Raw genomic sequence first — 27,961 nt, 5'->3', positions numbered from 1 at the left:
GCGCAAAACTTGAAGTTGAACCAATGAGGAGCCATGAAGATGGCGAGAAGGGAAGCGGGGTGTCTCGTGAAAAGCCGACAAGATCGGCGGGAAATGTCGGCTGAATCCAACCAGAGGGAAGCAGATGAAGCACCGGAAGAGGTGACTTTCAGTAGCGCCCGGGAGGCAGCTGAAAGAAACATAAAAGCGGCGCTAGAGATTGTGAGGAGGTGAGAGCGGTCCTGGTCCTCTCTCTGACGCGGCGCCCCCGATCCACTTTGAGAAGGGTTAAACTGTTGGTTCGTGTCTTCAGCCTCCACAATTGAAGCGACGGTCAGAAGGGTCGGGCTGGGAACTTCGGATACTCTGGTGCGAAAGTTTAATCCCTGGCATTGGAGATCTCATCCGATTGCTGAGCACCTGGTCTCCAACCGCAGCATCAGCACAGCCCCAAAACTGAACCTTCGGTCTGATAGCGAGGGGCCCGGCCACATGCAAGCCTGTTTGTTTGAAACAGTGCGCCGCTGCCCAACTCTGATAACCAAGTCTCCTCTGAACTTTTAAGGTCTCGGTGTGATCGACTTAACCTGTTAAAGCAGCAACAAAACTGCTGGAAACGCTTCAGGAGATCTAGCAGCATCTGTGAAGAGAAATCAGAGTCAATGTGTCGGGTCCAGTGACCCTTTCTCAGAATTGCGCCCGAAACGTTAATTTTGATTTTGTCTTCTCATGCTGCCAGATCTGCTGAGCTTTTCCAGCGCGTCTGTTTTTGTTCCTGATTTACAGCATCCGCTGTTCTCTCGGTTTTTCTTTAATCTGTTAAGCAGCAAGTCAGGTGGGCTGAGTTGGATTTCACTAAGTCAACGAACGCACCATATTTTTTGCTCTTCCATAAAATCGTAACTGAATATACAGAAAAAAAGCCGTCCAGCATTTATATAGCACTTTAATTATCCCAGTTGGAAATTCAGTTATGCTGTAAGGCTTTGCTGCGAAAACCTGACCTCTGTTTTCCGTGATTCAGCTTATAGAGTCATACAGACCCTTTGATCCAATTCGTTCATGCTGACATGGTTTCCCAAACTCAACTAGTCGCATTTGCCTGCGTTTGGCCCATGTCCCTCGAAATCTTTCCTATTCACCAGCCATTCCAAATGTCCCTCAAATGTTGTAACAGAACCTGCATCTATCACTTCCTCTGGGTTCATTCAGTGTATTAACCAGCCACTGTGGGCCTGGGGGTGTGGGGGGAAAAGTACCTTTTGAATCCCTTTTAAATCTTTCCCCCGCCTTAAAGTTATGTCATCTATTTTTGAACTTCCTTGCCTTAGGGGGAGAAAAACCTTTGTTATTCACCTTACCTATGCCCTCATGATTTTATAAACCTCTGAAAGGTCACCGTTCAACCTCCTACGTTCGCTGAGAAAAGTCCAAGCCTATCCTTGTAACTCATACACTCCAGGCCCGAGAACATGCTTGTAAATCTTTTGTACACCCTCTCCAATTTAATAATATTCTGTCTATAGTGAGGGGACCTGAACTATACACAGTACTACTAATCAACATACTGTAGAACTTCAACGTGACATCCCAAACTCTATACTGAGCAATGAAGACGTATCAGGTGCCCCCCCCACCCCTGACTATCTGTGACACAACTTTCAAGGAATCCCATAGGTCTCTCTGTTCGATAACATACCCAGTGCCCTACCATTAGTTATATAATTTCTGCCCTGGTTTGTCTTAGCAAAATGCAGCTCCTTGCGTTTATCTGTATTAAGCTTCTCGGCCCAGTTGATACTCAAACCCTTTGTATTCCTGGATAGCCTTCTTCACTGTCTACCACTAATTTTGGTGTCATCTGCAAACTGATTAACCATTCTCCCTAATTTCTCCTCCAAATTGTTTACAGAAATAGCAAATAGAAGGACCCAGTACTAAAACCCATGCAGCATCGCTGGACAGAGGCCTCCAATCTGAAAAATAAGCCTCCACCACCACCAGCACCCTCTGTCACCTACAATCAAGCCAATATTGTAAATGCTGTATCCAGCCAATATTGTATCCAGTTGGCAAGCTTTCCCTGAATCCCACGTGATCTGACTTTACTAACCAGTCAACCATGCAGTGCCTTGTCAAAGGCCTTGCTAAAGTCCATGTAGACAACATTTACAGTTCTGTCTCATCTGTCATCTTAGTTACATCCTCAAAAAAACTCTAATTAGGTTTGTGAGAGACAGTTTCCCACAAACAAAGCCATTGCTGACTATCCATAATCAGCCAGTGCCTGTCCAGATGCATGTAAATCCTTTCTTTCAGAATCAGCTCCTACAACTGATTCACCACAGATGTCAAACTCACTGGTCTGTAGTCTTCTGGCACCTCACCCATGGCTGTGACTACAAATGATACAAACGTATCTGCTAAAGGCCCCATAATTTCTTCCTGAGTTTCCCACAAATGTCCTAGGATACGTTTGATTAGGCTCTCCAGCACATCGTCTTCAGTAATGTGGACTGTTTTTAAGGCATCAATATTTGTTTCCTGTAACTCCCTAGTTTCCATGTCTTTCTCGTCATAAATATTGGCGAGAAATAGTTGTTTATTATCTCTCCCAGCTTCTTTGGTTCTATACATGGGAAAGTTCGTTGATCTTTAAAGAAATAGAAAATAGATGCAGGAGTAGGCCCTTTGTCCCTTCAAACCTGCACCACTTTTCAATACGATCATGGCTGATCATGCAGTCTCTGTATCCGATTTTCACTTTCTCTCCGTACCTCTCAATTCTCCAAATGAAGAAATTTTTCCTCATCTTAGTCCTGAATGGCTTACCCCTTATTCTGAGACCATGACCTCCGAGTTCTGGATATCCCCAGTATCGGGAACGTTATTCCCGCATCTGGCCTGTCTCATCCCATCAGGATTTTATATGTTTCTTTGAGATGCCCCCTCTTCTAAATTCCAACAAGTACAAGCCCAGTCGATCCAGTCTTTCTTCGCATGTCAGTCCAGCCAGCCCGGAAATCAATTAATATTTATCTGCTCAGTTGGTGATTCGATGGGCTAAATGACCTTCTTCCATACTGTAGGATTCTATGAAAAGTTGGAGAGGATTCTGAAAGATAGGATTTACATTGATTTGAAGAGGAAAAGACTGATTAGGGATGGCTAGCATGTTTCTGTGAGAGGGAAATTATGTTTCACAAGCTTGATTGAGGTTCTTGAGAACGTTACCAAAAAGATTGATGAGGACAGAGTGGTAGACACCTACTTGGACTTAACTGTAAGTTTTTGACACGGTTTTGCATGGTAGACTGATTTGTAAAGTTAAATTGCATGAGATTCGGGGAGTCCTTGCCAGTTGGATACAAAATTAGCTTGATGGTAGAAGACCAAGGGTTGTGGTTGAGGGTTGTTTTTCAAACTGGAGGCCTGTGACTAGAGGTGTTCCGCAGGGATCGGTATTGGGTCCACTGTTGTCTATCATTTATGTAAATGATTTGGATGACGAATTAGGAGGAATTTCTGGTAAGTTTGCAGATGACATCAAAATAGTGGTACAGTGGACAGCCAAGAAGATTATCTAAGGTTACAAAGGGATCTTGATCAATTGGGCTGAGGAGTGGCAGATGGAGTTTAATTTGGATAAATGGGAGGTGTTGCATTTTGATAAAATGAAAAAGGATAGCACTTATACAGTTAGCAGTGAAGCTCCTGGGTAGAATTATTGAGTAGAGTCCTAGGGATTCAGGTACATAGTTCTTTGAAGGGTGCATTACAGGTAGAGTGGCTAGTTAAGAAGGCATTTAGTTCGCTTGCCTTCAGTGCTTCATTGAGTATAGAAGTTAGGATGTCATGTTGCAGTTGTACAGAATGTTGGCGAGGCCATTTTTGGAGTGTTCTGTGTAGTCCTGGTCGCCCTGCTTTAGGAAAGATTTCACAACTAGGGGGTGTATTGATAAGGTGAGAGGAGAAAGAGGACCTCAGCGGCACCATTTTCACACAGGGTGCTTCATATGTGGAATAAATTGCCAAAGGAAGTGGTAGGCACAAGTACAGTTACGACATTTAAAACACGTTTGGATAGGTACATTAAATAAGAAAGGTTTAGAGAGCTGTGGGGCAAATGCAGGCACTTGGGACTAGTTTTGTTTGGGAAACTTGGTCAGCAAGGTTTGTATCCATGCTGTATGACTCTATGTGCCTGCACAGATGTGCTGCAGCTGGTTCAGCAAGGCAGCTCTCCACCACCTGCTAAGCACAATTAGGCATGGGTGTCAAATTTTGGAATTTCCAATGAAGTTCAGATCCATAAATGAATAGAATAAAACTACCCAAGCTCATACAATTCTTTTTTCCTTTGAAAAATAGCCTGTTCTAGTTTGCATTGTTCATTCAGAATCAAAGGCGAATTTTCTGAGCAATTTTTGGATCTTAATTTTCAGTTATCTTGGTAGTGTACAATGCAGAAGTTTATTCTGAGCCATTGTCAGCAATAATGGAAAAATACTATCCAACTAGCACTACTCTTTTTCTATACCCCTAAAATTTTCTTCCTTCATAAGTATTCACATGTTCCCTTTTGAGTGTTATTGTTGAACTTTTCCACTGTCCATTTTGGCAATACATCTTAAACTATAATTGCTTGTTATTAAAACAAAACTTCCCATTGCCCCATTGATATTTTTGCAAATCATGAAAAATCTGTGTAATTTGATAGTCCGCATTCCTGCCAAGGTATGTGTGTACTCCCTGAATTTTGATCAAAATCCTGCACAGTTTTGAATACCTGTATCCTCCTCTGCTCTAAGAAGAGCAGTCCCAGATTTTCTGGTATTTCCACCTAATTGAAATCCCTAATCCCAGGTATCATTCTGGTAGATTTCCTCCATAATTTCTCCAAGGCCTTGTCATCCTGACAAAGTATGGAATCAGCCACTTTCTTGAATTGGACATTCTATTTTTAATATGCAATTCAGTTTCTCTGGAAAGTAATTTGGTAAGAATGTCCCAAATATTTAACTTTTGAGCATGGGTTTATTTTTGGCAGTGGTGGCTAGGAAGTGATGAGGGGCACAACACAATTACAGTAAACTTAAGTGTAAATGTGACAAAAAAGGGAAATGCAATTTTTATTTGTAATTATGTTTTAAAATATTTCAGAGAAAAAGCATTGCTGAAGGAGAAAAGAAGAAGAAAGGAACAGTTATTCAAAGAGCAGAAGGTACGGTTGTTAGTCAAGATACCAAACTTTTATAAATTAATTTTCATTTTCATTTTCATTTTGTAGATGAAGCACACTTGAAGCTCTTCTTCATTTCATTTATAGAATGCACTGCTACTGCATCAGTTTAGTGAGCTGTTCAATTTTGGAGGCTGTTATGCAAATATTTTTGCGTATTTATCTTGTTAGAACATGTTTATTCAGTTTGTGCTATTTTCCAAAATTATGGTTGAATTACATTATTTTAAAACTCAATAATTCCACTAGCCTGTCATACTGCACTGTACAGTTTTTGGATGTTTAAGCCCAGGGCAACCAGAATAAACCCTTTCCATTTTCAGTCCTGGCACAGTATGATATTGATTATTGATTCTTACCATTGAGCAAAACAGTGACAAGAGCAAGTTATATTTGTATAGCGGCTTTAATGTAGTATAAAAAATTCCAAGAAACTTCAAGTTTGATCCTGAACAATACAAAAAGACAATCGGATGGATGATGAAAAACAACTGGCTGAGTTAGAATTTAGGTAGCAGTCTTAAAAGTGTTGGGGAGCATTACTTATAGTGATAATTCCAGAGCCTTGGGCAATTGCAGCTTAAGGCATGGTCATTGGCAGTGACACTTTTAAAATGGGAATGCACAAGAGATCTTGGAGTGTTCTGGGTTTGGAGGAGGTTGCAGAGATAGGGAGGTATGAAACCATAGAGGGATTTTAAATCCTTGTGAGATCAATATTATGATCCCAGCTGATGGTACTGCTATATGGGTCATATCCCAGAATGAAATCAGATTTTTTTTAAAATACTATTTAACGAGGTAGTCACTCATGAAAACAGTCTCGTGAGGATGTTTCTTTAACAACAGGAGAGAGTTTATTCCATTAGAAATAAAACTAAGTCATCTAAATATATAGAACACAGAAAAATCTTTAAAACATGCAGCAAAACAAAGTTTTGACTTGTTTCCTGTCCATTACCAAAATGCATATTCAGATAACTTATCCCTCTACTAAATCTTTAAGTTCTACTGAATTGATTCAATCCAGTTTCTTGTGTGTGAACTGTAGTTTCGTCCAGTTTCACTTCTCTCAAAACTGAGAGTTTAAACTTTCTCAGCTTTCAATCACATACAGATTTCTAACCAAACACTCCTGGTTTGAACATTTCACAATTTAAACTTCTCTGCTGAGGTAACTGTTTTCCCGCACTGTTATTTAAAAAAAACTTCTTTCTTTGAGAGGGTCTGTGCTGGTCTCTTAGCCCAGCTATATCTCCTCAAAACAATCTGAAAAGCTTTCAGTTACTGAGTTTTCAAATGTAAAATTAAATATTCCTCCATTATTCTAAACTCCAAGCAAGCTAATGGCCTTCCATCTTTACTCAACTTGTCATAAACTACCATACATAAACAGTTTTGCATTAATTTTCCAGAGGCTCAGAGTTTACCGGGTCCCTGATACATTATTGGAATAGGTTACTGTTCCGGAAGGGCTGTCGATCTGGTGTCTACATGCACCATCCTGACTTGGAACTATATTGCAATTCCTTTTACCATTGCTGGGTCAAATGCTGAAATTACCTCCTCAACAGGACTGTGGGTGTACCTACACAACATGGACTGCTCTGGTTCAAAAAGGTGTATCACCATCCCCTTCTCAAGGACATTTAAGATGGTTAATTATAGCCATGACACCAACATGTCTTGAATGAATTAAAACAATCTGTTCAACACTAAGTGCTCAAACTGTGGGTTTTGCACTGGGATGTCCTTCAACTTCTTTTGTAGCTTTTGTTAAAACAAAGGCAGGCTGAATATGTCCACATTGGATAAGTTGAAATTACGAATTTTTAATTGGAATTTGGCTCTCCTTGCTAGATGGCATAATATGGAATTTGTCTGTTTGATAATCTCTCTTTCTATTTTGTTATTATATATACTAGAAACGCAAGTTGCTTCCGGATAATATTCTTGAAGCGATCACTTCAGTCTCAGATAAGTAAGTAGACATTTGTTAAACAAGACACTTTTGAAGTACAAAGATAATAAAGTAAATAGTAAACGTTTTGAAGATTGATTACCTACTTAATGTATATATCTGTATCAGTTTATAAAATTAACATTATTCAAAACATTATGCAGTTGCCCTGTTTCTTTTTAATTCTGAGTTGTGTAAGCATTGTCTTTTGAAAACAATTGAGGTTGTTCCATTGCTTACACAATCTGCCAAGAAAATTGTGATCATCTTTGTGAAAACATTGGATTTTTAAAAATGTGGACTTTTTAAAAAAAAATTAACCTATTTTTCTAATCATCTTGTTCAAAGATGTTGAGGCCCCATGGTTAGCACTGCTGCTGCACAATGCCAGGGACCTGGGTTTGATTCCACCCTCACGAGACTGTCTATATGGAGTTTGCATATTCTCCTCGTGTCTACGTCGGTTTCCTCCCATAGTCCAAAGATGTGCAGGTTAGGTGGATTGGCCATGCTAAATTGCCCGTGGTGTTCAGGGTTGTGTAGGTTAGGTTGGTTGTAAGTGGATGAGTCTGGGTGAGTTGGGTGTGGACTTGTTGGGCCGAAGGGTCTGTTTCCACACTGCAGAGATTCTATGATCTATGATCTATGACCTTCAAGGTGGAACTTGAATTGGTTCATGGTTAGGGACATCACCCACAGTGCCACAAGAGGGCCCACGTGAAAAATTTGAAAAGCCAGCAATGAATTGCTCAACAACTGTTAGGAGTGATTTGTATTTTGTGAAACTCTAATAAAGGAACCTAGGTCCAGATTACAGATTTGATTGCAAGAATGAGCTTAGTTTGCTACACATGTTCATGTTACGTAAACCTCAGTCTGACTGGAATAGAAATGAGAAAACAGGATCACATGTCATTGAGGCCGTTTGAGTACATATTGACAAGTTCTGGTTTATTTTTTATTTTCTGCCAACTTCCCTTGTGTATTGTGTATTCTAAAAGCATAAAGGTAATACCTTAATCTGTTACAAATAGCATGTTCCTTTTAAAACCTAATCACTCCACCACTCTTTAACATTATGGTTCTAGTTAAAACTGCACAACTACGTATGTTTAGAAAACACCCAAAGGCTTTTCACAGGGCATGATGGAATAAAATAGAGACTAAACAACACAGGGAGATAGTGGGTCAGTTAACCAAAATCTTGGTCAATGCAGTAGGTTTAAAAAAGTGTCTTGAAGGAAGGAACCGAAATAGGAAGGTGCAAAAGTACAGGGAAGGAATTCCAGAGTTTGTAGTCGAGACAGTTGAACACTTGTCCATCACTGGTGAAGTATCACGTGTGTTTCAAAAGCCAGGAGTTAGAGAGTCTGGATAGTTTGGAAAATAGTGGGGCAGAAGGTCACAAAAATAGACTGAGATGAGGCCACAAAGGAATTTTAAAATGAGAGCGGCACAGTGTCTTAGTGCTTAGCATTGCAGCCTCAGCCGGGTTCAATTCCACCCTCTGGTGACTGTGTGGAGTTTGCACATTCTTCCCATGTCTGATGCGCTTCCTGTGGGTGCTCTGGTTTCCTCCCACAGTACAGAGGTGTGTAGGGTAGGCGGATTGCCCATAGTGTCTGTGGTAGTTTAGGTTAGACATGGGAAATTGCAGAGGTACGGGGAGTGGGTCTGGGTGAGATGCTCTTTGGCGTTGTGGGCTTGTTGGGCCGAATGGCTTGTTTCCACACTGTAGGAATTCTATGGTAAGCATTTTGAAGTCAAGATGTTGCTCAGCAGCATTTACTTTAGGTCAGAATGCCCAGGTAATAGATGAATGAGACTTGGTACCATGCAGGGAGCAGAGTTTTAGATATCCTTAAGTTGTGGGGGGTTGAACGTGGGAAACCGTACCGTGTAGAGGTAACAAAGGCACAGGTGCCAAGTAGATGAGTTGTTCAACTAGCTCCTTCTTTTACAAGTTCTTCTTATTGAACCATTTTGAAACTGCATGTAAATATTGATTGATAATTCTAAATCTTAAATTTCCCAATGGGGAGATGAAAATGCCTTGTTTTTTGCCATTTTGCTTATCTGCGTGCTTTGGTTTGAAATGTCAACCCACTGTACATTGTTCATATTGTGTTAGATTCAGGACAGCATTTCTTTTGATGAAACATTGTCAAAGTTTTCAAATGAGAAGAAATTTAGAAGTTATTAACTGCTGTTAACGATGGTGGGTTTTATTAGATTTGTACCCATTTTGAATACAGGCACAAATTTTGTTGCTGCTACAAAGTCATATATATAAAATTTTAATAATATGATCATTAAGAAAATCTGATTGTCCCTGACTCTTAGTTTTGTAAAATTGCTCAAAATATGTAGAGAAAACACACAATTTGAACATTTCTGGGCTGCTGTTTTTAATCAGTTAAAAATGAGTCTAACCTGTTCAAATTTATATTCTTTTAAAGTCATGAAATTTCGCTGTTTCCCTATTTCCATGTCAGACATACAAGTCTACTTGATTTACATATTAAAAATTATTTTTATCGCCATCTGCCCAGAAATGTGATTCAGTTTGTTTGACTCTGGTTCTAGTTTTAGATCGTAGAATCTCTGCAGTGTGGAAACAGACCCTTCGGCCCAACAAGTCCACACCCAACTCACAGAGCGTCCCACCCAGACTCATCCACTTACAACCAACCTAACCTACACAACCCTTAATGAGATAAAACAACATGAAAATTAATTGCAGTAGAATTTGTCATAAAGATATCCAATTATGAAAACAAAATGCATGCATTTATGCTGTCCATTCAGTTAAAGTGGTTATTGTTGGTCTGGCTCAATGGATAGAATTCTTACTTCACGGCAAAAACTGAAGCCTGACTACAGAACTAAACATTTGGGCTGATGTTTCAGGACAGTGCAGAGGCAGGGCTAAGTTGCCAGAAGTGCTGTTTTTCACATAATTAAATTCAATGTATTTTGGGCAGTTCCATTAAAATTGCTGGAGTATTAATACCATCCAAAATGGCACACCAATTTGCATGGTTGTACCAAGCATGTCTTAGGGATAGGCAGTAAATTCACATTTTTAAGGAAAATAAAGACCCATCTTCCCATTCAGGTGGAAGTAAAATAACCTTGGCTTTAGTGAAAAAGAACATACAGTTCTCATATCCTTTCTGTACTAACACCGCTAAACATAGTTTAAATACTCATCTGCTCATATATTTTCTGCACCAGGTTGTCCACCCAGTTTGACTACACAACATTGACCAGACATCGTGGGCCAAAAGGCCTGTACTGTACTGTGCTGTTCGGTGTTCTATACTTCATAAGTTACCCATTGTTTGTAAATGCTTTGAGCTATTCCATACAAATGCAAGTTCTTTTCATTGTATTGCAGAATAGCTTATGCAGGATTAATAGCAACTGAGAAATATCCTCATTCTGCTTACTACCCATCCCAAAAATGTTGTATAGTGTATTTGTAGAAAAGCAACTTTACCTGTGAAGGACATACAAGGTTTGGAATTTTTCAGCTTTAATTTTCGGTTTCAACTTTTCAAGTGATTAATACTTTGTCTGAAGTTTGCACTATATGCTGCAGGACACCAGCTGTATGATGAACAGTATACTGAATGATTTGCTTTGCCTTCTAGGAATGACCAGACACATGACTCGAGTAAAGAAGGTAGAGCATGCTTTTTTGCCATTCAGTTGGATTTCTGACACATTATGTAATTAATTTTTTTTACCACTAATAAATGATTTGAGATTCTTTCAGATGGAAGCTGACCAACTGTTGGCATTCTGATGTTTTGGTACTGAAGTCCTCCAAGAAAAAAAATCAAAGTTTTTGTTGTCAGCACTACACATCCAAATTAAACTTTTGAAAACTGTTTTATGTTAGCCTGCCACGTCCTGATATTTTTCGGATATAAGCACATCGGGGTTGCTCTAAGAAGTGGTTGCATAATAAGGGACTGTAGGGTACAATGTCTAACACAGGACTAAACTATTGGTAACCTGCCTGTGTACTTCTCATGTAGTGCTTTAAGTGTGATAAAGGTAATTTTCTTTTGTTTTTTTCAAGTACATTGTCCACAGTGTACAGTGAACAATTTTAATGCAGAGTTACATTACTGAGGAGAAAGTGGAACTAATACAAAATATTGTTTAGGAGGATGATCTATTGCAAATGTTAGGTGGAATAGATTGTATGCCTTTATTATGCTAGATACTTGATTCATTTTTAAAAGGTGATTTCAACATTGCAACCCAATTTCTCGTATGCTAGACATTCCTGTCCACGACCTGCCTTTGTCCACTGCTTATCTTGCTGTCTCATCACCTTTGACCTCGTTGACCAGCGTCGTTTTCTGATCCCTTGATGTCTCAAATTCAAAATTCTCATCGTCATACTCTTAGTCTTGTCCCATGTCGTTGGCTCCAGCTTTGCATTATTCGCCCCAAACTCTCCCTTTTAGCTTCTTACGCCTCTGTTTGCCCCACCATTGTGTGCTGTGTCATCAGCCATTGAGGCCCATGTGCTGAAATTCCCTCCCTTAAATTCCTCTGGCTCTCCTTTTTTACAACTCTCCTTAAAATCTGCCTCTTTGACAGGTTTAGTCATCCCTTTTTATTTTGCCTCCTATGCAGTGGTGTGATTTTTTCTGATCACACCTTTGTGCAGCACATTGCGACCTTTTCTGCTAAATGAAACTGTTATGCATTGTGAGAGAAGAATTTCTTGATTGTTGACTAATTAGTTTGTTCCCTTTAGCAAAGACAAATCTTTTACAAAGGAAAAGTTGTGGACCTCCTAATGTAAGGTAATAACAACACAGTACTGGTGACACTGAACAATGTGAGGGTCAAAGGTCCCGAGTTCCATACCCAGTCTGGACTGGGTTAACTACTGTTGTTGGATAAAATTGTGTCAGAATGTCAAAATATGTCATTAACTTTTGAACAGCATAGTAACATGAATTTAGGCATTTAGTAGGGATAAAGGGATCATTGACGTTCAGTTCCACCTGGCACTAGATTTTGCAGTGCTTTGCCTGGATCAGCACCTGGGAATATGAACTATACCACTTTCAGTTTAGTTTCTATCTTGCAACCTCTAGAGTCACCTAAGCAGGTTGTTTTTTGTAGGTGAGGTTATTTTTAATTCTGTTTATATATCTTGGTTGCTCCTACAAATTTATTTTGTTTAAAACTTGTTTTGCCTCATTTTAGGTGAAGGTTGTGATTCTATGCAGCACCCTGAGGAGGATAGTGGATTGGAAGGAGATGTTGAGGAGTGCTTGGATACCAGGTAACTGACACCAGAATCCAGCCTCTTTTAGCCAAAGATGAGCTAACAATCTGAAGAAATAGTTTACATTTCTGAATTCAATTTATTCCACAACCTTATTATCTCGGCCACTAATTTAGGAGAAATGGGTTAATATTACATAAAAGTAAGAAGGGATGAGGAATTTTCCCTGTTTGCACGTTTCTGATACTGGCACCTTGGAAATCTGTCATTTCAAGTATATGGTCTGCCCTTCAGCAGCTGGAGTGAGGCTTAAATGAAAATTGTACTTCTGCTAATCGCTGGGAGCGGGTTCTAAATACAGAGTTTTGGTTGGGTCAGGAATGAGTGACAGGTCACAGCTACTCCTCCAGTCATACCTCTCAGTGGTGAGTGGAGTTCCACAGGGCTCTGTCCTTGGGCCTCTACTGTTTGTAATTTTTATTAATGACTTGGACGAGGGGATTGAAGGATGGGTCAGCAAGTTTGCAGACGACACAAAGGTCGGAGGTGTCGTTGACAGTGTAGAGGGCTGTTGTAGGCTGCAGCGGGACATTGACAGGATGCAGAGATGGGCTGAGAGGTGGCAGATGGAGTTCAACCTGGATAAATGCGAGGTGATGCATTTTGGAAGGTCAAATTTGAAAGCTGAGTACAGGATTAAGGATAGGATTCTTGGCAGCGTGGAGGAACAGAGGGATCTTGGTGTGCAGATACATAGATCCCTTAAAATGGCCACCCAAGTGGACAGGGTTGTTAAGAAAGCATATGGTGTTTTGGCTTTCATTAACAGGGAGATTGAGTTTAAGAGTCGTGAGATCTTGTTGCAGCTCTATAAAACTTTGGTTAGACCGCACTTGGAATACTGCATCCAGTTCTGGGCGCCCTATTATAGGAAAGATGTGGATGCTTTGGAGAGGGTTCAGAGGAGGTTTACCAGGATGCTGCCTGGACTGGAGGGCTTATCTTATGAAGAGAGGTTGACTGAGCTCGGTCTCTTTTCATTGGAGAAAAGGAGGAGGAGAGGAGACCTAATTGAGGTATACAAGATAATGAGAGGCATAGATAGAGTTGATAGCCAGAGACTATTTCCCAGGGCAGAAATGGCTAGCACGAGGGGTCATAGTTTTAAGCTGTTTGGAGGAAAGTATAGAGGGGATGTCAGAGGCAGGTTCTTTACGCAGAGAGTTGTGGGAGCATGGAATGCGTTGCCAGCAGCAGTTGTGGAAGCAAGGTCATTGGGGTCATTTAAGAGACTGCTGGACATGTATATGGTCACAGAAATTTGAGGGTGCATACATGAGGATCAATGGTCGGCACAACATTGTGGGCTGAAGGGCCTGTTCTGTGCTGTACTGTTCTATGTTCTATGTTCTTTCTCCAGTGCTTTCTGCACCAGCTGCTCTAATCACAAGTTCTCTTTTTCTTCTGAAGAAGGGTCCAGGCCTGAAACGTCAGTCTTCCTGCTCCTCTGATGCTGCTTGACCTGCTGTGTTCATCCAGCTCTCCACGTTGTTATCTCAGATCTGCAGTTCCTACTTTCTGTCTGTCCTACTTTTGTTGTTCCTCCAAAGACAGAATCTATGATTGCTGCCCTTGAAGACATTCTTGCTTTGGGTGTTGCTGTACGCATGTCTCTGACTTCATTACTAGGTGTTGGGCCAACTTCAAACTTTCTTCTTTCGCTGCTTCTTTTCCACTGTCATCGTTTGGTGCAGGAGGAGATTGAATGGGTCAGCCTCATAATGCAGCATGTCTGCTCCTTGGCCTTCAATCTTATTCTTGGCTGTTGTAGCTCCTCCAGAGAGACAATCTATGATTGGCGGAGCAAAAAGGGTGGAAGTATGACAGCTTGTGTTGGAGAAGCTGAAGCAATAGCATAGGAGATACACAATCTGTATCTTTTCCTCTTGTTCTCATTGTTCTTCCAGTCAAATATTATTGTTTTTCTGCACTTGCTGAGAATCTGTAGTTATCCAGTCATTGTATAAGCTAATGTGGATAAGGTGAATTTTTTTTAACCTCCATCTTTGATTTCTTTTGGGGTATTTGTGAGATTTTGGCCAAATTTGCTGGATGCCCTCATGTATTCTTAACCATACTTTGCAGCTCTCCCATTCATCAGCATACAAGATTTCTTTGCATCTTTATATATTCTGTTCAGTTTGCCATTGTCTCTTATTTAGTTATCCATAGTTACTTTGCCTAAATCTAGAACTTTAGCATTTCACATTTTCCCTTCCAAAAAAAATGCACTTAACTTGATATAAAATGCTGTTGGGTAACTGTTCACATGTGGCTGTTAAATATATAAATATGGCTCATTATTCATGAACAAATTCAACATTAGACGCTCTCTCGCTAATTCTTGACCGCACTGTTGCAGTAGACTGTCCTGAGCATGCTTCTCATTGATCTTCTTTTATTAATGAATTGAATTTATCTTTCATCAGTAAGGTAGTATTCCCCACCCAAAATCACCACTCCCCCTCATCTTTTCCCCACATTATAACCAGATGTATTTACTTCCTAGATTTGATTGTCTTGTACCTTGTCTTAGTAATGGCTGCCACATCATATCCTCCCAAGATGAATTTGTGCCTGTTACTCATCATTCAAATTCTGTCCTGTTACTCTGTTTATCCAAAGAACAAATATTTAGACCACATACCTGAACCTGTGCTTTTTCTCTAATGTTTTATTCACACTCCTTTAATTCTCTCTTCATTTAATTACTTTGCATCATTTAGTATTATCTTTCATTGTAGTGACGAAATTATGCCAATGTAGATAACTCAGCCACATTAGGGGCATTTAAACAGTCCTTGGATAAGCATATGGATGATGGGATAGCGTAGGGGAATGGGCTTAGATTAGTTCACAGGTTGGTGCAACATCGAGGGCCGAAGGGCCTGTTCTGCGCTGTATTGTTCAATGTTCTATTTGCAGCACCTGGTAATTGTCCCACCATTTACCACCCTAATTAACCTTCCACTGAAATTCTGAGTTCCGGTATAGTCCTTCTTTTAGTCTAGTTCATCCTTGTTCTAATACTTAGTGCTGGTGCCTATAAACTCCTGGAATCACTTTTTTTTCTACATCACTTCCACTCAATGTTCATATCTACAATCTGAATGTACCTGTGCAATTTGCATATGGTTTGTATAAGAATCCATGGATACCATAATCTCTGGTTATTAGTCTTGAGACCCCATTCCTTAATTTCACTCCTATAGTTGTGATGGCCTAGTGCTATTATCACTAGACTATTATTCCAGAGACCCAGATAATGTTCTGGGGGCCTGGTTTCAAATCCCACCATTTGGAATTTGAAGATAATAAAATGTGAGGCTGGATGAACACAGTAGGCCCAGCAGCATCTCAGGAGCATAAAAGCTGACGTTTCGGGCCTAGGCCCTTCATCAGAGAGGGGGATGGGGTGAGGGTTCTGGAATAAATAGGGAGAGAGGGGGAGGCGGACCGAAGACGGAGAGAAAAGAAGATAGGTGGAGAGGAGAGTATTGGTGGGGAGGTAGGGAGGGGATAGGTCAGTCCAGGGAAGACGGACAGGTCAAGGAGGTGGGATGAGGTTAGTAGGTAGGAGATGGAGGTGCGGCTTGGGGTGGGAGGAAGGGAGGGTGAGAGGAAGAACAGGTTAGGGAGGCAGAGACAGGTTGGACTGGTTTTGGGATGCAGTGGGTGGAGGGGAAGAGCTGGACTGGTTGTGTGGAGCAATGGGGGGAGGGGACGAACTGGGCTGGTTTTGTGATGCGGTGGGGGAAGGGGAGATTTTGAAGCTGGTGAAGTCCACATTGATACCACTGGGCTGCAGGGTTCCCAAGCGGAATATGAGTTGCTGTTCCTGCAACCTTCGGGTGGCATCATTGTGGCACTGCAGGAGGCCCATGATGGACATGTCATCTAAAGAATGGGAGGGGGAGTGGAATTGGTTTGCGACTGGGAGGTGCAGTTGTTTATTGCCAACTGAGCGGAGGTGTTCTCCAAAACGGTCCCCAAGCCTCTGCTTGGTTTCCCCAATGTAGAGGAACCCACACCGGGTACAGTGGATGCAGTATACCACATTGGCAGATGTGCAGGTGAACCTCTGCTTAATGTGGAAAGTCATTTGGAATTTGAATTCAGTTTTTAAAAATCTGGAATTAGGAGTCCATTGATGACCATGAATCCATTGTTGATTGTTGAAAACACCCATCTGGTTCCCTAATGTCCTTTAGAACATGAAGCTACTATCCTTACCTGGTCTGGCCTACATGTGATTCCAGAACTACTGCAGTGTAGTTAACACTTAACTGCCCTCTGGGATGGATAATAAATGCTGGCCTAACCAGTGACACCCTCATCCCATGAATGAATAAAAAAAGCTGATACTCTCTAAACAGAGCCGCTTCAATTCTGTTAATCCAAACAAGGATCACAACAAACTGGATCTTTTCTGTCTTTCTCTAATATTCTTTCAGACTGGTTTGAGATTCACCTGACCTGTTACCAGTTACATAACATGCCAAATGGCACAATTGGTACCACTTACCAAGCTACTCAAGATTGAGCATCCATGAGGTGCTGTGAGCCATCAATGGCAGGAGAAATATACTCCACAATCTGAAACCTCATGGTCTGGAATATCCCCACTCAACTATTACAATCAGGCCAAGAGATCAGCCCTGGTTCAATGGAGGGCATGTCAGGATTAGCACCAGGCGTACCTGAAAATGAGATGTCAACCTTGTGAAGCTACCAGACAGTGTAAGCAACATGTAATAGACAAAACTAAGTGATCCCACAATCAACGACTCACCTCTAAACTCTGGAATCCTGAATGGTGGTGGACAATTAAACAAATCACTGGAGGAAGAGGCTCCACAAATATTCCCATCCTCAATAATGGAAGAGCCCAACACAAGTGGAAAAGTTAAGGCTGAAGCTTTCACAGCAATCTTCAGCTGGTAGTGCAAAATGGATGATCCATCTAAACCTCCTTAGTGGTCACCAGCAATACAGATACCAGTCTTCAGCCAATTTGATTCACCCGCATGACATCAAGAAATGGTTCACGGCATTGGATATCACAAAAGCTATGGGCCCTGATGACTGTTTGGCAAAAGCACTGAAGACTTGGGTTCCAGAACCTGCTGTTTCCATAGTCAAGCTGTTCCAATACAGTTACAACATTGGCATCTAACTGACAATGTGGAAAAATTGGCCAGGCATGTCCTGAACACACAAAGCAGGACAAATCCAACCCAGCCAGTTACTGTCCCATCAATCTACACTCGATCATCAATAGTCATGAAGGTGTCATAACAGTGCTATCAGGCAGCACCCGCTTATTGATGCCCAATTTGGGTTCCACTAGGGCCACTCAGCTCCTGACCTCATTACAGTCTTGAGTCAGATGTGGACAATAGAGGTGAATTCCAGTGATAGAGTGAGAGTGGCAGCTCTTGAGATCAAAGCCACATTGGACCAAGCGTGGCATTGAGGAGTCTGAGAAAAAACTGGAAATCAATGCGTACCGGGGCAAACTCTCCATTGATTGGAGTCGTACCTGGTACATAGGAAGAGATTTTGGAAGTTAGTCATTTCAGCTTCAGAACATCTCTTCAGGAGTTCCTCAAAGTAGTGACCTAGGCCCAACCACCTTTAACTGCTTCAACAATCACCTTTCCTCCAGTAGGTCAGAAGAGGGGATGTTGGCTAATGATTGCACAATGTTCAGCACCACTTGTGACTCCTCATATACTGAAGCAATCCATATTCAAATGTGACAAGATCTGGACAATGTCCAGGCTTGGGTGGACAAGTGGCAAGTAACATTTGCGTTACACAAATGGCAGGCAATGACTGTCTCCAATAAGAGACAATCTGATCACTGCCCCTTGATATTCAGTGGTGTTACCATCACTGAGATCCCCCACAATCAACATTGTTGGGGTTACCATTGACCAGAAGCTCAACTGGACCTATCACATGAACACGGCTACAAGAGCAGGTCAGAACATAGAACATTACAGCACAGTACAGGCCCTTTGGCCCTCGATGTTGTGCCGACCTGTCATACCAATCTGAAGCCCATCTAACCTACACAGAAGCTAGGAATACTGCAGCAAGTAATTCACCTGACTCCCCAAAGCCTATCCACCATCTACAAGGCATAAGTCAGGAATGTGATGGAATGCCTGGCTGAGTGCAGCTCCAACAACACTCAAGAAGTTTGACATCATCCAGGACAAAACAGCCCATTTGATTAGCACCACATCCACAAGCATCCAGACCCTCCACCATTGACGCTTAGTAGCAGCATTGTGTTACTATCTACTTGATGCAATGCAGAAATTTACTATAGATCCTTAGACAGCACCTTCCAAACCCATGACCACTTCCATCTAAAAAGACAAGGGCAGAGGGACACCACCACCTGCATGTTTGCCTCCAAGTTACTCATCATCCTGACTTGGAAATATATCACCATTCCTTCTCATTGCTGGATCAAAATCATGGAATTCCTCTGTAAGGGCATTTTGGATGAACCTACAGCATGCAGACTGCAGGAGTTCAAGAAGGCAGCTCACAATCACTTTCTCAAGGGCAACCAGAGATGGGCAATAGAATGTTGGCCTGTCAGCAATATATGTGTTGCACGAATGAATCTAGTAAAAAGATTCTATTTGTCCCCCTAGTTACTGGATCCTTACAACTATCATTTGGACTTTTACTCCTCCTTGTTTTGGCTAGTGTCCTCTGCAAGGTGACTTGGATTGCATTCATGCTGATCCTCATGGCTATCTGTGCATTGTACCTGTTACATAAGATGACTTGCTATGGATTCTTGATCTCTATGGATGATGATGGGATAGTGTAGGGGGATGGGCTTACATTAGTTCACAGGTCGGCGCAACATCGAGGGCTGAAGGGCCTGTTCTGTGCCATATTGTTTGATGTCAGTCACATCAAGCCCCATTCTGATGCCAAATCTCTGTGAGATGACTGAGGTCTGGAGCAAATTTGCCAGCTTTTTATGTTCTTGCATACGACGTGAATGTTGATGACTACTCCTGCAGATACTGTCCATCCCTGATTGCCCTTGAAGGGGTGGTGAGACATATTGTTGAATCATTGCAGTCAATTCAGTGAAGGTGCAACTACAAAATTGTTAGGAAGGGAGTTCCTGTCTCATTTGTCATTGTGTGTCTGATTCAAAGACTCAGCTGATGAGATTCTAAACAGACACGTAACTGCAGAAGTGTTCAATCAATGCAGTCCGTCTTTTCATAAATCCTGCAGTCCAGACCTGCCATCTGCTTTGCCTTATTGTAGTCCAGATTGTGATATAATTTATACTTTTTATTGTTTACTACACATTACTTAGTTAATGTTGATAGTGAAGCTGATTTGGTTTGGCTTACTATACCTGTATGATGATATAATTGGCAGCTCAACACTATGGACAATGCAAGTTTGGTGTTGGATTTTGCTGTGCCTTGGTGCCTGTGACACTGTTTGTGTACAGACTTAAGGTGGCACTAGAACTTATTAAAGATTTTTTGTAAGTGTCAGAGGTTTCCCTGGTACTGTTGCGGGACATGATTAGAGCTAAGGTAACAGAGCCAGGGTGAGCTGAGAAGGCAGATGTAATGGATTTAATATCAACTTGGTTTAATGAAAATACCAGAGAGGCCAAGTCATCCAGGTAGTACAATCAGTGAACCTTAAGTTGAAGGAAGGGTCATTAGAAATGAGTAAATTGGAGGTGAACTTCCAAAGAACAGAAAGAGAGAAGGAATTCCTGAAAAAAAATTAAACTAACTGGAAAGGGAGGAAAAAGAGAATTTAAATTACAAATGATACAGCTTAGCAAGCTAAACCAGAAGTTTGGGAGAGCTTTGAAGAGGAAAGAACTAAGCATAGTCTGCAATTTAGTCAAGAGATGTTTTAAGATTGTGAAGGCCTAGCCAGTATTTGAAAAGGAGGATATGGAAGCATTTCATGTCATTTGCAAAAGTAGAGACCCAATTAGGGTGGCCAAATGCAGATTGGATATTGCCCATACAAAGTAAATTACCTGGTAAAGCTCAAAATTTATGCAATCCTGGTGGAGAAAGGCGCTAGAGATTATGATGAGGTAGAAAGGGTTATTTTAAGTTAAATGCATATGAATTGGTCCCAGAAATATACAGGCGGAGGTTTTGGAACGAAAGGAAACAGCCTGAACAAACTTTTGTTGAGTTTGAGGGAATTAAACAAAACAATTTTAACAGGTGGGTAACTGCATTGAAGGCTGAAAATACTTATACTGTCAGGGAAGTTATTTTTAGAAGAATTTAAAACTCTCCTATCTTATGTAATAAGAACTTGTGTAGAAGATAGAAAGGTAGCAACGGCAAAGCAAGCAGCTGTAATGGCTAGCGATTATGAACTAATCAATAAAACTTTGTTTTGTCACCAGAAATTTGAGAAAAGTAAAATGTGGAAGTGTGAAAGGAAGACAGGCAGCTAGGTTAGAGAATACACAATAGGGAATATCTGAAGAATATCCTGCAATCAGGAAGGAAAGCGTTGAGGGTGGAAGTGAAGTTCAGAAGCATAAATGTTTCTCTTGTAATAAGTTAGTACATATTTGTTAGGAATGTTGGAAGAAATTCATAATAAATAAGTTGAAGGGAACTCAAAAAGACAACACCATGGACTAGATTGTACCTCTAACTACAACAGAGGTGAATTCTTTGTTAAAAAAGAAATATGCAAGGTAGATGAGAGGTATACATAGTTTTTATCGAGGGGCAAGGTTACTCCGTTTTCTTCAGGTGAGGTAGCTAAACCCAAATCCAAGCTAAACGTAGAAAGAGATACAGGGAAAACACAGTTGCTTTTACTACAGCAATACTTGGTTTTCTCTCCAGCAAGTTCAATGGGAGCTAAGGTACTAGTAAATGGGACTGGTGGAGAATATATTCCAGTTCCATTAAATGGAGTATATAGGAATGTGATTTATTATCAGAAGAAATAATTGTCAGAGTAGTGAAGACATTAACTATTGAGGGAGAAGATTTACTTCTGGGTAACGATTTTGCAGGACTGAACATCATAATTACAGAATACTTAAAGGATGTTCAAGAAACCAAACAATTACAGGAACAGGTTCCAGATTTTTTTTACCTACTGTGTGGAACTAGAATAATGGTTAACTAAACTTCATCAATAAAGGTTGACATGATAGTATAATCAAGGGTCACTGAAATTTGCCTGAGAGGTGAAAATTGTTTGAGATAATTGAGGGAGAAAATTTTGTATAATATCACTAATTGAGGCTCAGAAAGCAGATACTGAATTAAATAAATTAGCAAAGTCAACTTAAACTGACATAGAGGCCCAAGAAGTTACTGAGTACTTTTAACTTAAGAATAGAGTGCTGATGAGGAAGTGGATACTCACCTCACAGATGAGCAGATAAGGAATAGATGTCAGATAGTGATACCGCCCAGCTACCACTGGGAGATATTATGAGTAGTACGTGAAATTCCCATGGCATGGCATGTTGGGGTCCATAAAAGAGTAATGATGTTGTGTGGTATTTTAGAACCAACTCTATTCCATTCTCCCAGTTCTTCCATCTCCATCACATCAGTTCTGATGATGCCAAATGTGACAAGGGAGCATCCAAAATGTCCACCTTCTTGCTCAACTGTGGATTTCCCAACACCGTAGCCGACCAGGCCATCAGCTGGCTCTGACCCATCTCACATACTTCAGCCCTCAGCCCCTCACCCCCTCTCTTCCCTCCCACAGCAGCAATACACAAGGGTCCTCCTTGTCCTCAGTTACCATCTCACCAGCATCCACATCCAGAGGATCATTAGCTGCTATTTCCGCCACCTCTGGCAGGATGTCACCACATTTCCTCTTCCCTTATTGTCATCTTCGGCAAGGACACCATCATCCACTCTTCCTTCAATCCCAACACCATCCCACAGTCCCATGGCATCTTCCTCTGCAAATGCAGAAGGGATTACACCTGCCCATTTACTTCCTCCCCCCCCACCCCACCTCAGCATCCAAGACATAAACACACGTTCTGGGTGAAACAGCACTTTACTGGTACTTCACTCAATCTAGTCTACTGCATTTGCTGTTCACAATGTAGTCTCCTTTACACTGGGGAATCAAAGTGTAGAATGGGTGACTGCTTCACAGAACACCTACGTCCTGTTTGCACAAAGGCTTCCAGTTGCCTGCCACTTGCAACGCACCACCTCGTTCCCTGGCTGACGTTTTTTCCCCTTGGAAACTCCACAACCTTTTGAACTCAACATTGAGTTCAAAAATTTTACAGCTTGAGGTACCTTCTCCCAGTCCTCACCCCAACCCCCACACAGCAGGCCTCGTTAGCACATGATCTGCTCTTTCACACAACCCATTAGCTACTATTCGTCACCATTAGCAGCTCTTAGGCTGACCATTATCCACTCCTTTGCCAGTCTTTGGACTCTATCTCTCCCCGTCATTAACTCCTTACCCCCTCCTGCCATCCTATCTTCTGCATAAAAAAACTTTATCCTAGCTACCATCGGTTCTGAAGAAGGGTCACTGGACCTGAAACATTTCTGATTTCACTCCACAGATGCTATTAAACCTGCTAAGTTTTTCCAGAAATTTCTGTTTTTGTCTCTGTAAATGTTAATAAGAGTGTGTAGAGCTATGCAGAATCATCTGAAAACTTCAGAAAACAAAAGAAAATGGGCAGATAAACATGTAACAACTAGTAATTCAAATCGGGCAGTGGCATTTTCTTGTTCATCTTCACAATGTGACCGACTAAGAGCAAAGTTCGGTGGTCTGTTCAAAGTAGCTAAAATGGTCAGTAAGGTGACATATCTAATTGATACTCCTGACCACAGGAAAAGAAAATCAATTGTCATGTAAGCATGTTGAAACAGTATGCCTCAAGAAGATGAAGAGAAAGTGCAGTGATAAAGAAACTGAATGCTGGAGATCTGAAACAAACAGTTGCAGAAATTGCTGAGTTTCTCCAACAATTTCTATTTTTGTTTGTATGAGAAAGTCCAGATGTGTCAGGTAGTAAGTATAGAAGAGGAGCGTAGAGAAAAGAAAGATGAAAGTGAAAGAGAAATGGACAATTCTCGAAGCAAACTTACTGGCTTTCTTCCAGCCCTCTGGCACCTGCCCTGTAGCCAGGGAATAATTGAAAATTATTGCAAACACCCCTTTTTTCTATTTCCTCCCTTGCCTAATGCAACAGCCTGGGATATATTTCATTCTCCCCTATTTATCTATTTTTAAGCCTGCCAGACTACTCAGAATTTGGTGTTTGTCTATGCAAATTTCTTTAAGTATATCACAGTCCTTCTCCCAGATTTCTATACTCATCATCCCACACTAGGGAACACCGATACGATGTATTCATTTACAACCGTACCTCTGGCTACATGCAGAAATTACCAGTGGTCCTTAATGGGCCCTACTCTTCCCTATTTTTTTAAACCTTAATGTACTTGTAAAATAACTTAGGACTTTCCTTTATTATACCTGTCGTTATTCTTTCATGCCTGCTTTTTGTTCTCCTGATTTCCTTTTTAATTTCTTTCCTTGCACATAGTGTGTAAGAGTGAGGGTTATGATGCATGAAGATTTATATTGTAGATATTAATTTGTGTTCTGCTGAAGTTATATAATTTGTAATAAATTGACAATTTTTTGTTAAGCTTGGTGTCCAAGATCTGTTAGTTGTAAAATCTGTTGGGAACCAATTAGACAGTCTGTTTTAATTGCAAATCGGGTGATGATTTGATTTGCTATCTCTGTGTCATAACAGTAAGCACCAAAACAGTGCTTAGTGCCTCAAGATTTCATAAACCATTGCAAGGAATGGAGGGCAAGGGTTGTACCTCCTTTCCAGCTTGCATCACGTGTTCAAATTTACACTCTCTCCTGTTTTTTTAACAATTACTTGGTATAATCAAATTGATCTATTTAAAAAAAAGGCTCGCTATGTAGTTTTTAACTCTGTTTACACTTTCATTCCTTTACAGATGGAAGGAGAGCTATATGGCCATTCGTTTAAAGGACCAAGGGCAAAAAAGCCAGCAGATTGAAAATGCTAAAGCTTTCATTAATTTTCGACTGTATGGACCTGGCAGCAGGAGAAGCAGTGGTAACTGTTTTTGCAGTTTGTTCCAGAATTTCAATTTTCATTTGCCTTTCATGTGTCTTAATAATGTTTCTATGTTTTGTATTTTTAAATAAGTCAATGAATACTTCTCAGTAGCAAACAAGAAAGCAGAAAAGAAAAAAGCTGCAATGCTGTTTGTCAACAAATCCTAGGGTAAGAAACCTTAGTATAACCTACAGTTGGTGGCTCTAAAGTAGTAGACTGCATAATTGTGGAAATTAGGCAAGTGTGTAGCAAAAACAGAAGTATTAATGGAGGATTTTAACCTTAACATAAGTCGTAAGCGGCTGACAAACACCTGTCAGAAAGGTAGAGAGTTTCTGCCGTGTCAAGGATTATTTCCTACAACAAAATATCCTGGATGCCACAAGGGGACAGGCAGTATTGGATTTAGTAATGACCTGGATTTAATTAGTAACCTAATTGTGCATGAACATTTATCAAGTAGTGATCATAACAAGATAGAGTTCAGTATAGTATTTGAAAGTGAAAAGCCCAAATCAACTACTAGAATTTTAAATTCAGGATGACCAACGTTAGTGAGATGAGAGACTGTCTAAAGCAAACTGAAAAAAATCTGCTTCTTGAGTATTGTTGGAGCTGCACTTATCTAAACAAGTATTCCATCATATCCCTGATGATATGCCTTGTGGATGCAAGACAGGTTTTGCAAGTCAGAAGATGTGTGACTCACCACAGAGTTCCCAGCCTCTGCTCTGGTACAATATTTATAAAGCGGTAATACAGTCCAAGTTTACAATATCCTTCATGTTCTGCTCTTTGAAATCTTGGCCTTAATTTTGCTCTGATGCCAAGAGCTCACATTCACCATTCGCATCAGTATCTCAGCCCTGGTATCCAAAGGATGCAACATTTGGAAACAAATCATATTAAAGGATCCTCATTGTCACATAGATTCTAAGTCAAAAAATATAAACTAGAAATGATGTACAGCATGCAAAATAAGGGTTGGAAAATGTAGATAAGATTAAGGAAGTGAGCTGAAAGGGGCACAAAACTTTAAAATTCTAAAAATCTTATGCTAATTTTCATCATTGAATAAAATTCCATGTTAAATTTTCAGCACACGAGAAGTTGCTGGTAAGTAGTTATAACCTACCATGTGTTCAAATCTCATTAACACCCTAGTGTCATTTTCTTCCGCTTTCTTTTTAAAAACTGCAGAGCTAGTGGCCAAGTACAGCTGCAGTCATTTCAGTACTGGAACTGTCCATTTTGTGAATGATTGAAATGTATCGATTGCGAATTCTGGACTTGAATATTGTGCATTGTGCAGAATTTGCTGTGTCCTTCCTAAATCATAACAATAATACCATCAGTGCTGAATTGTTAATTTCACTTGCATGCCCCAAGGATTTATAGCTTTGCATGGTATTTATTTTACTTTTTAATCAAAATAACTTTTCTTTTAGAAGCTGCTGTGAAGTTTTGTAAGTTTATGGATTCAGATTCACTCTTCCACTGGGAAATAAGGGAATGGAGCTATTGGGAAAATGGAAGTATACATGGGGCTCAAATAGAAGAAATGGGAGGTCTCTTTGACAGGACACATACTCTGGACATTAACATTTATGTGCTGAATTAATTAATCTTGAAGAAGCTGTACACCATATTTTCTGTAATAGTTTGATGCTATGGTACAAGATTATACTGTGTAATAGCTGTCAGTTGTTACGTTAATAAATTGGGATGCTGGAAGTGTTTCTAATATTGTATACAACGTGTTCTCCATAAAAATATTTAAAGCCGATGTTAAATTCTTCATATGGGCTCTCTTTTACTTTCAAGTTAATTTGTAAGAAATATTGACGGCTTAAACTTTTTAACCCAAGTTTAAAAATGAGTGGTTTAATTTACAGTTACAAATGTCAAAGTCAAAAGCCTAAAGTAGTTCATTAATGTTGTTGTTGGAAGAAAACTTGTCATCCATGTGGTTGTACATGACTAACTCAGTCAAAGCAGCTAAGACTGGGAAATAAATACCGGTCTCAACAACACCACCTGGGCCCTATACTTTTTAAAAAATTAGGTTTCATCCAAAGTTGGTCAGCTTATTTGTAGAATGAGTTTTTGTACCAATTTGGAAACACTTAATTTCCTCAAATAATTACTTGTTGTTGAATAGAATATGCTGTTAGGCCCAGCTCAATAGTTTTAGCAGTCAAGAAAAGCAATACTTTTCCTCCCTGTCCTAGCAATTCTACTTTAATTTACTTTGTTCGTTTTGCACACCACGTACAAATAGTTTGGATTTCTTATAATTCTGCTGGTGAAACATTTAAAACTTTGCTTTTCTCGCTTTACTTTCACAAATTGGGCCGTCATATTTGAGACAAAGCTTTCAAGCTGTTTCATGTTCTCAGGATAGTCACCAGTCTGAGTCTCACACAGCATGCAAAAACAACAGTATGTCTTTCAGTTTTAAACTTGCTAGTGAAAAGCTTTTCATTGAAAATTTAGTTCTAAGGAAGGGTACACAACTCTGCTTTTGTCTTCACAGATACTGCCAGACTTGCTGAGCTTTTCCAGCAACTTCTGTTTTTGATCATGATTTACAGCATCTGCAGTTCTTTTCAGTTTTTAAAACAAGAATTGAGTGTTGAAGAAGAAACATCTTGGAGGTGTAAGACCTCTTGGAAGTCACCATGAAATAGCACTGACCACTGCTGTAGCTTTGCACAAAGTCTTTTAAATTTCTAGCTTGAAAACTTTGTTTTGCTGATGACTCCAAGCAGTGCAGATAAGTGAGGAAACTCTCAATATTGAATCAGTTTGCCTCAAGATCAAATAAAGCTAAGAATTCCAATACATTTTTAATTCCATGCACTGCAGAATATTTCCATTTGTCCCATAATGCCAGGTTTTGCCTATGCACAAAAGGAACAACCATTCATTAATATTCTTGCTTGATTACATTTAAATATTCAATCTGCCCACTTCTCAAGTGTAGTGCTTTCCAATTTTGTATATTTTCCAAATGTTCAGGACTTTTCTCAAAAACAGAATTGAAGACAATCTTTCAGTTCTTTGAACTATTTTCAGTGAGGTACAAAGTGCATTACTACTAAAATGTTTGCAGCACAAGCCAAATAGTATTGAGTTTTTTTGTAACCATAATTGATAAATTTCTTCCCCATTGATAGATTATGCAGAATTTTTTTATTCCAGAACTAGTCATACATAATCACATCTAGGCCATTGTAACAGGGTCTCCTTATTGTAACTTGATCACAAGTTCATTTCCCAACTTTTGGTCCC

General features: G+C 40.2%; 1 protein-coding gene across 3 annotated transcripts; it reads left to right on the top strand.

Moving 5' to 3' along the window:
• Positions 1-3: 3 nt before the first annotated feature.
• nol7 (nucleolar protein 7) lies at positions 4-26,453 on the top strand. 3 transcript variants are annotated; one of them, XM_048521550.2, is made up of 9 exons: positions 4-209; positions 5,143-5,203; positions 7,147-7,202; positions 10,838-10,869; positions 12,420-12,498; positions 24,543-24,664; positions 24,758-24,835; positions 25,767-25,783; positions 26,116-26,453. In XM_048521550.2, exons 1-7 carry the CDS (start codon positions 34-36, stop codon positions 24,832-24,834), a joined length of 603 nt encoding a protein of 200 aa, XP_048377507.1. In that variant the 5' UTR covers positions 4-33; the 3' UTR covers position 24,835; positions 25,767-25,783; positions 26,116-26,453. The 3 variants fall into 3 exon arrangements, with proteins under 3 accessions (XP_048377507.1, XP_048377517.1, XP_059509567.1); XM_048521560.2 differs by lacking the exon at positions 25,767-25,783; XM_059653584.1 differs by having other exon boundaries at positions 24,758-26,453.
• The last annotated feature ends 1,508 nt before the right edge of the window (positions 26,454-27,961 follow it).

The sequence above is a fragment of the Stegostoma tigrinum genome, chromosome 2 (assembly GCF_030684315.1).
Source record: "Stegostoma tigrinum isolate sSteTig4 chromosome 2, sSteTig4.hap1, whole genome shotgun sequence".
NCBI classification, from domain to species: Eukaryota; Metazoa; Chordata; class Chondrichthyes; order Orectolobiformes; family Stegostomatidae; genus Stegostoma; species Stegostoma tigrinum.
The sequence above is the reverse complement of the archived record's forward strand: the minus strand, read 5'-3'. Positions and strand labels throughout refer to the sequence as shown.

Coding starts and splice junctions, on each gene's coding strand:
- nol7 (XM_048521560.2), top strand. CDS start 34: ATGAAGATGGCGAGAAGGGAAGCGGGGTGTCTCGTGAAAAGCCGACAA. Junction 5,204..7,146: donor AGTTATTCAAAGAGCAGAAG/GTACGGTTGTTA, acceptor TATATATACTAG/AAACGCAAGTTGCTTCCGGA. Junction 10,870..12,419: donor ACATGACTCGAGTAAAGAAG/GTAGAGCATGCT, acceptor GCCTCATTTTAG/GTGAAGGTTGTGATTCTATG.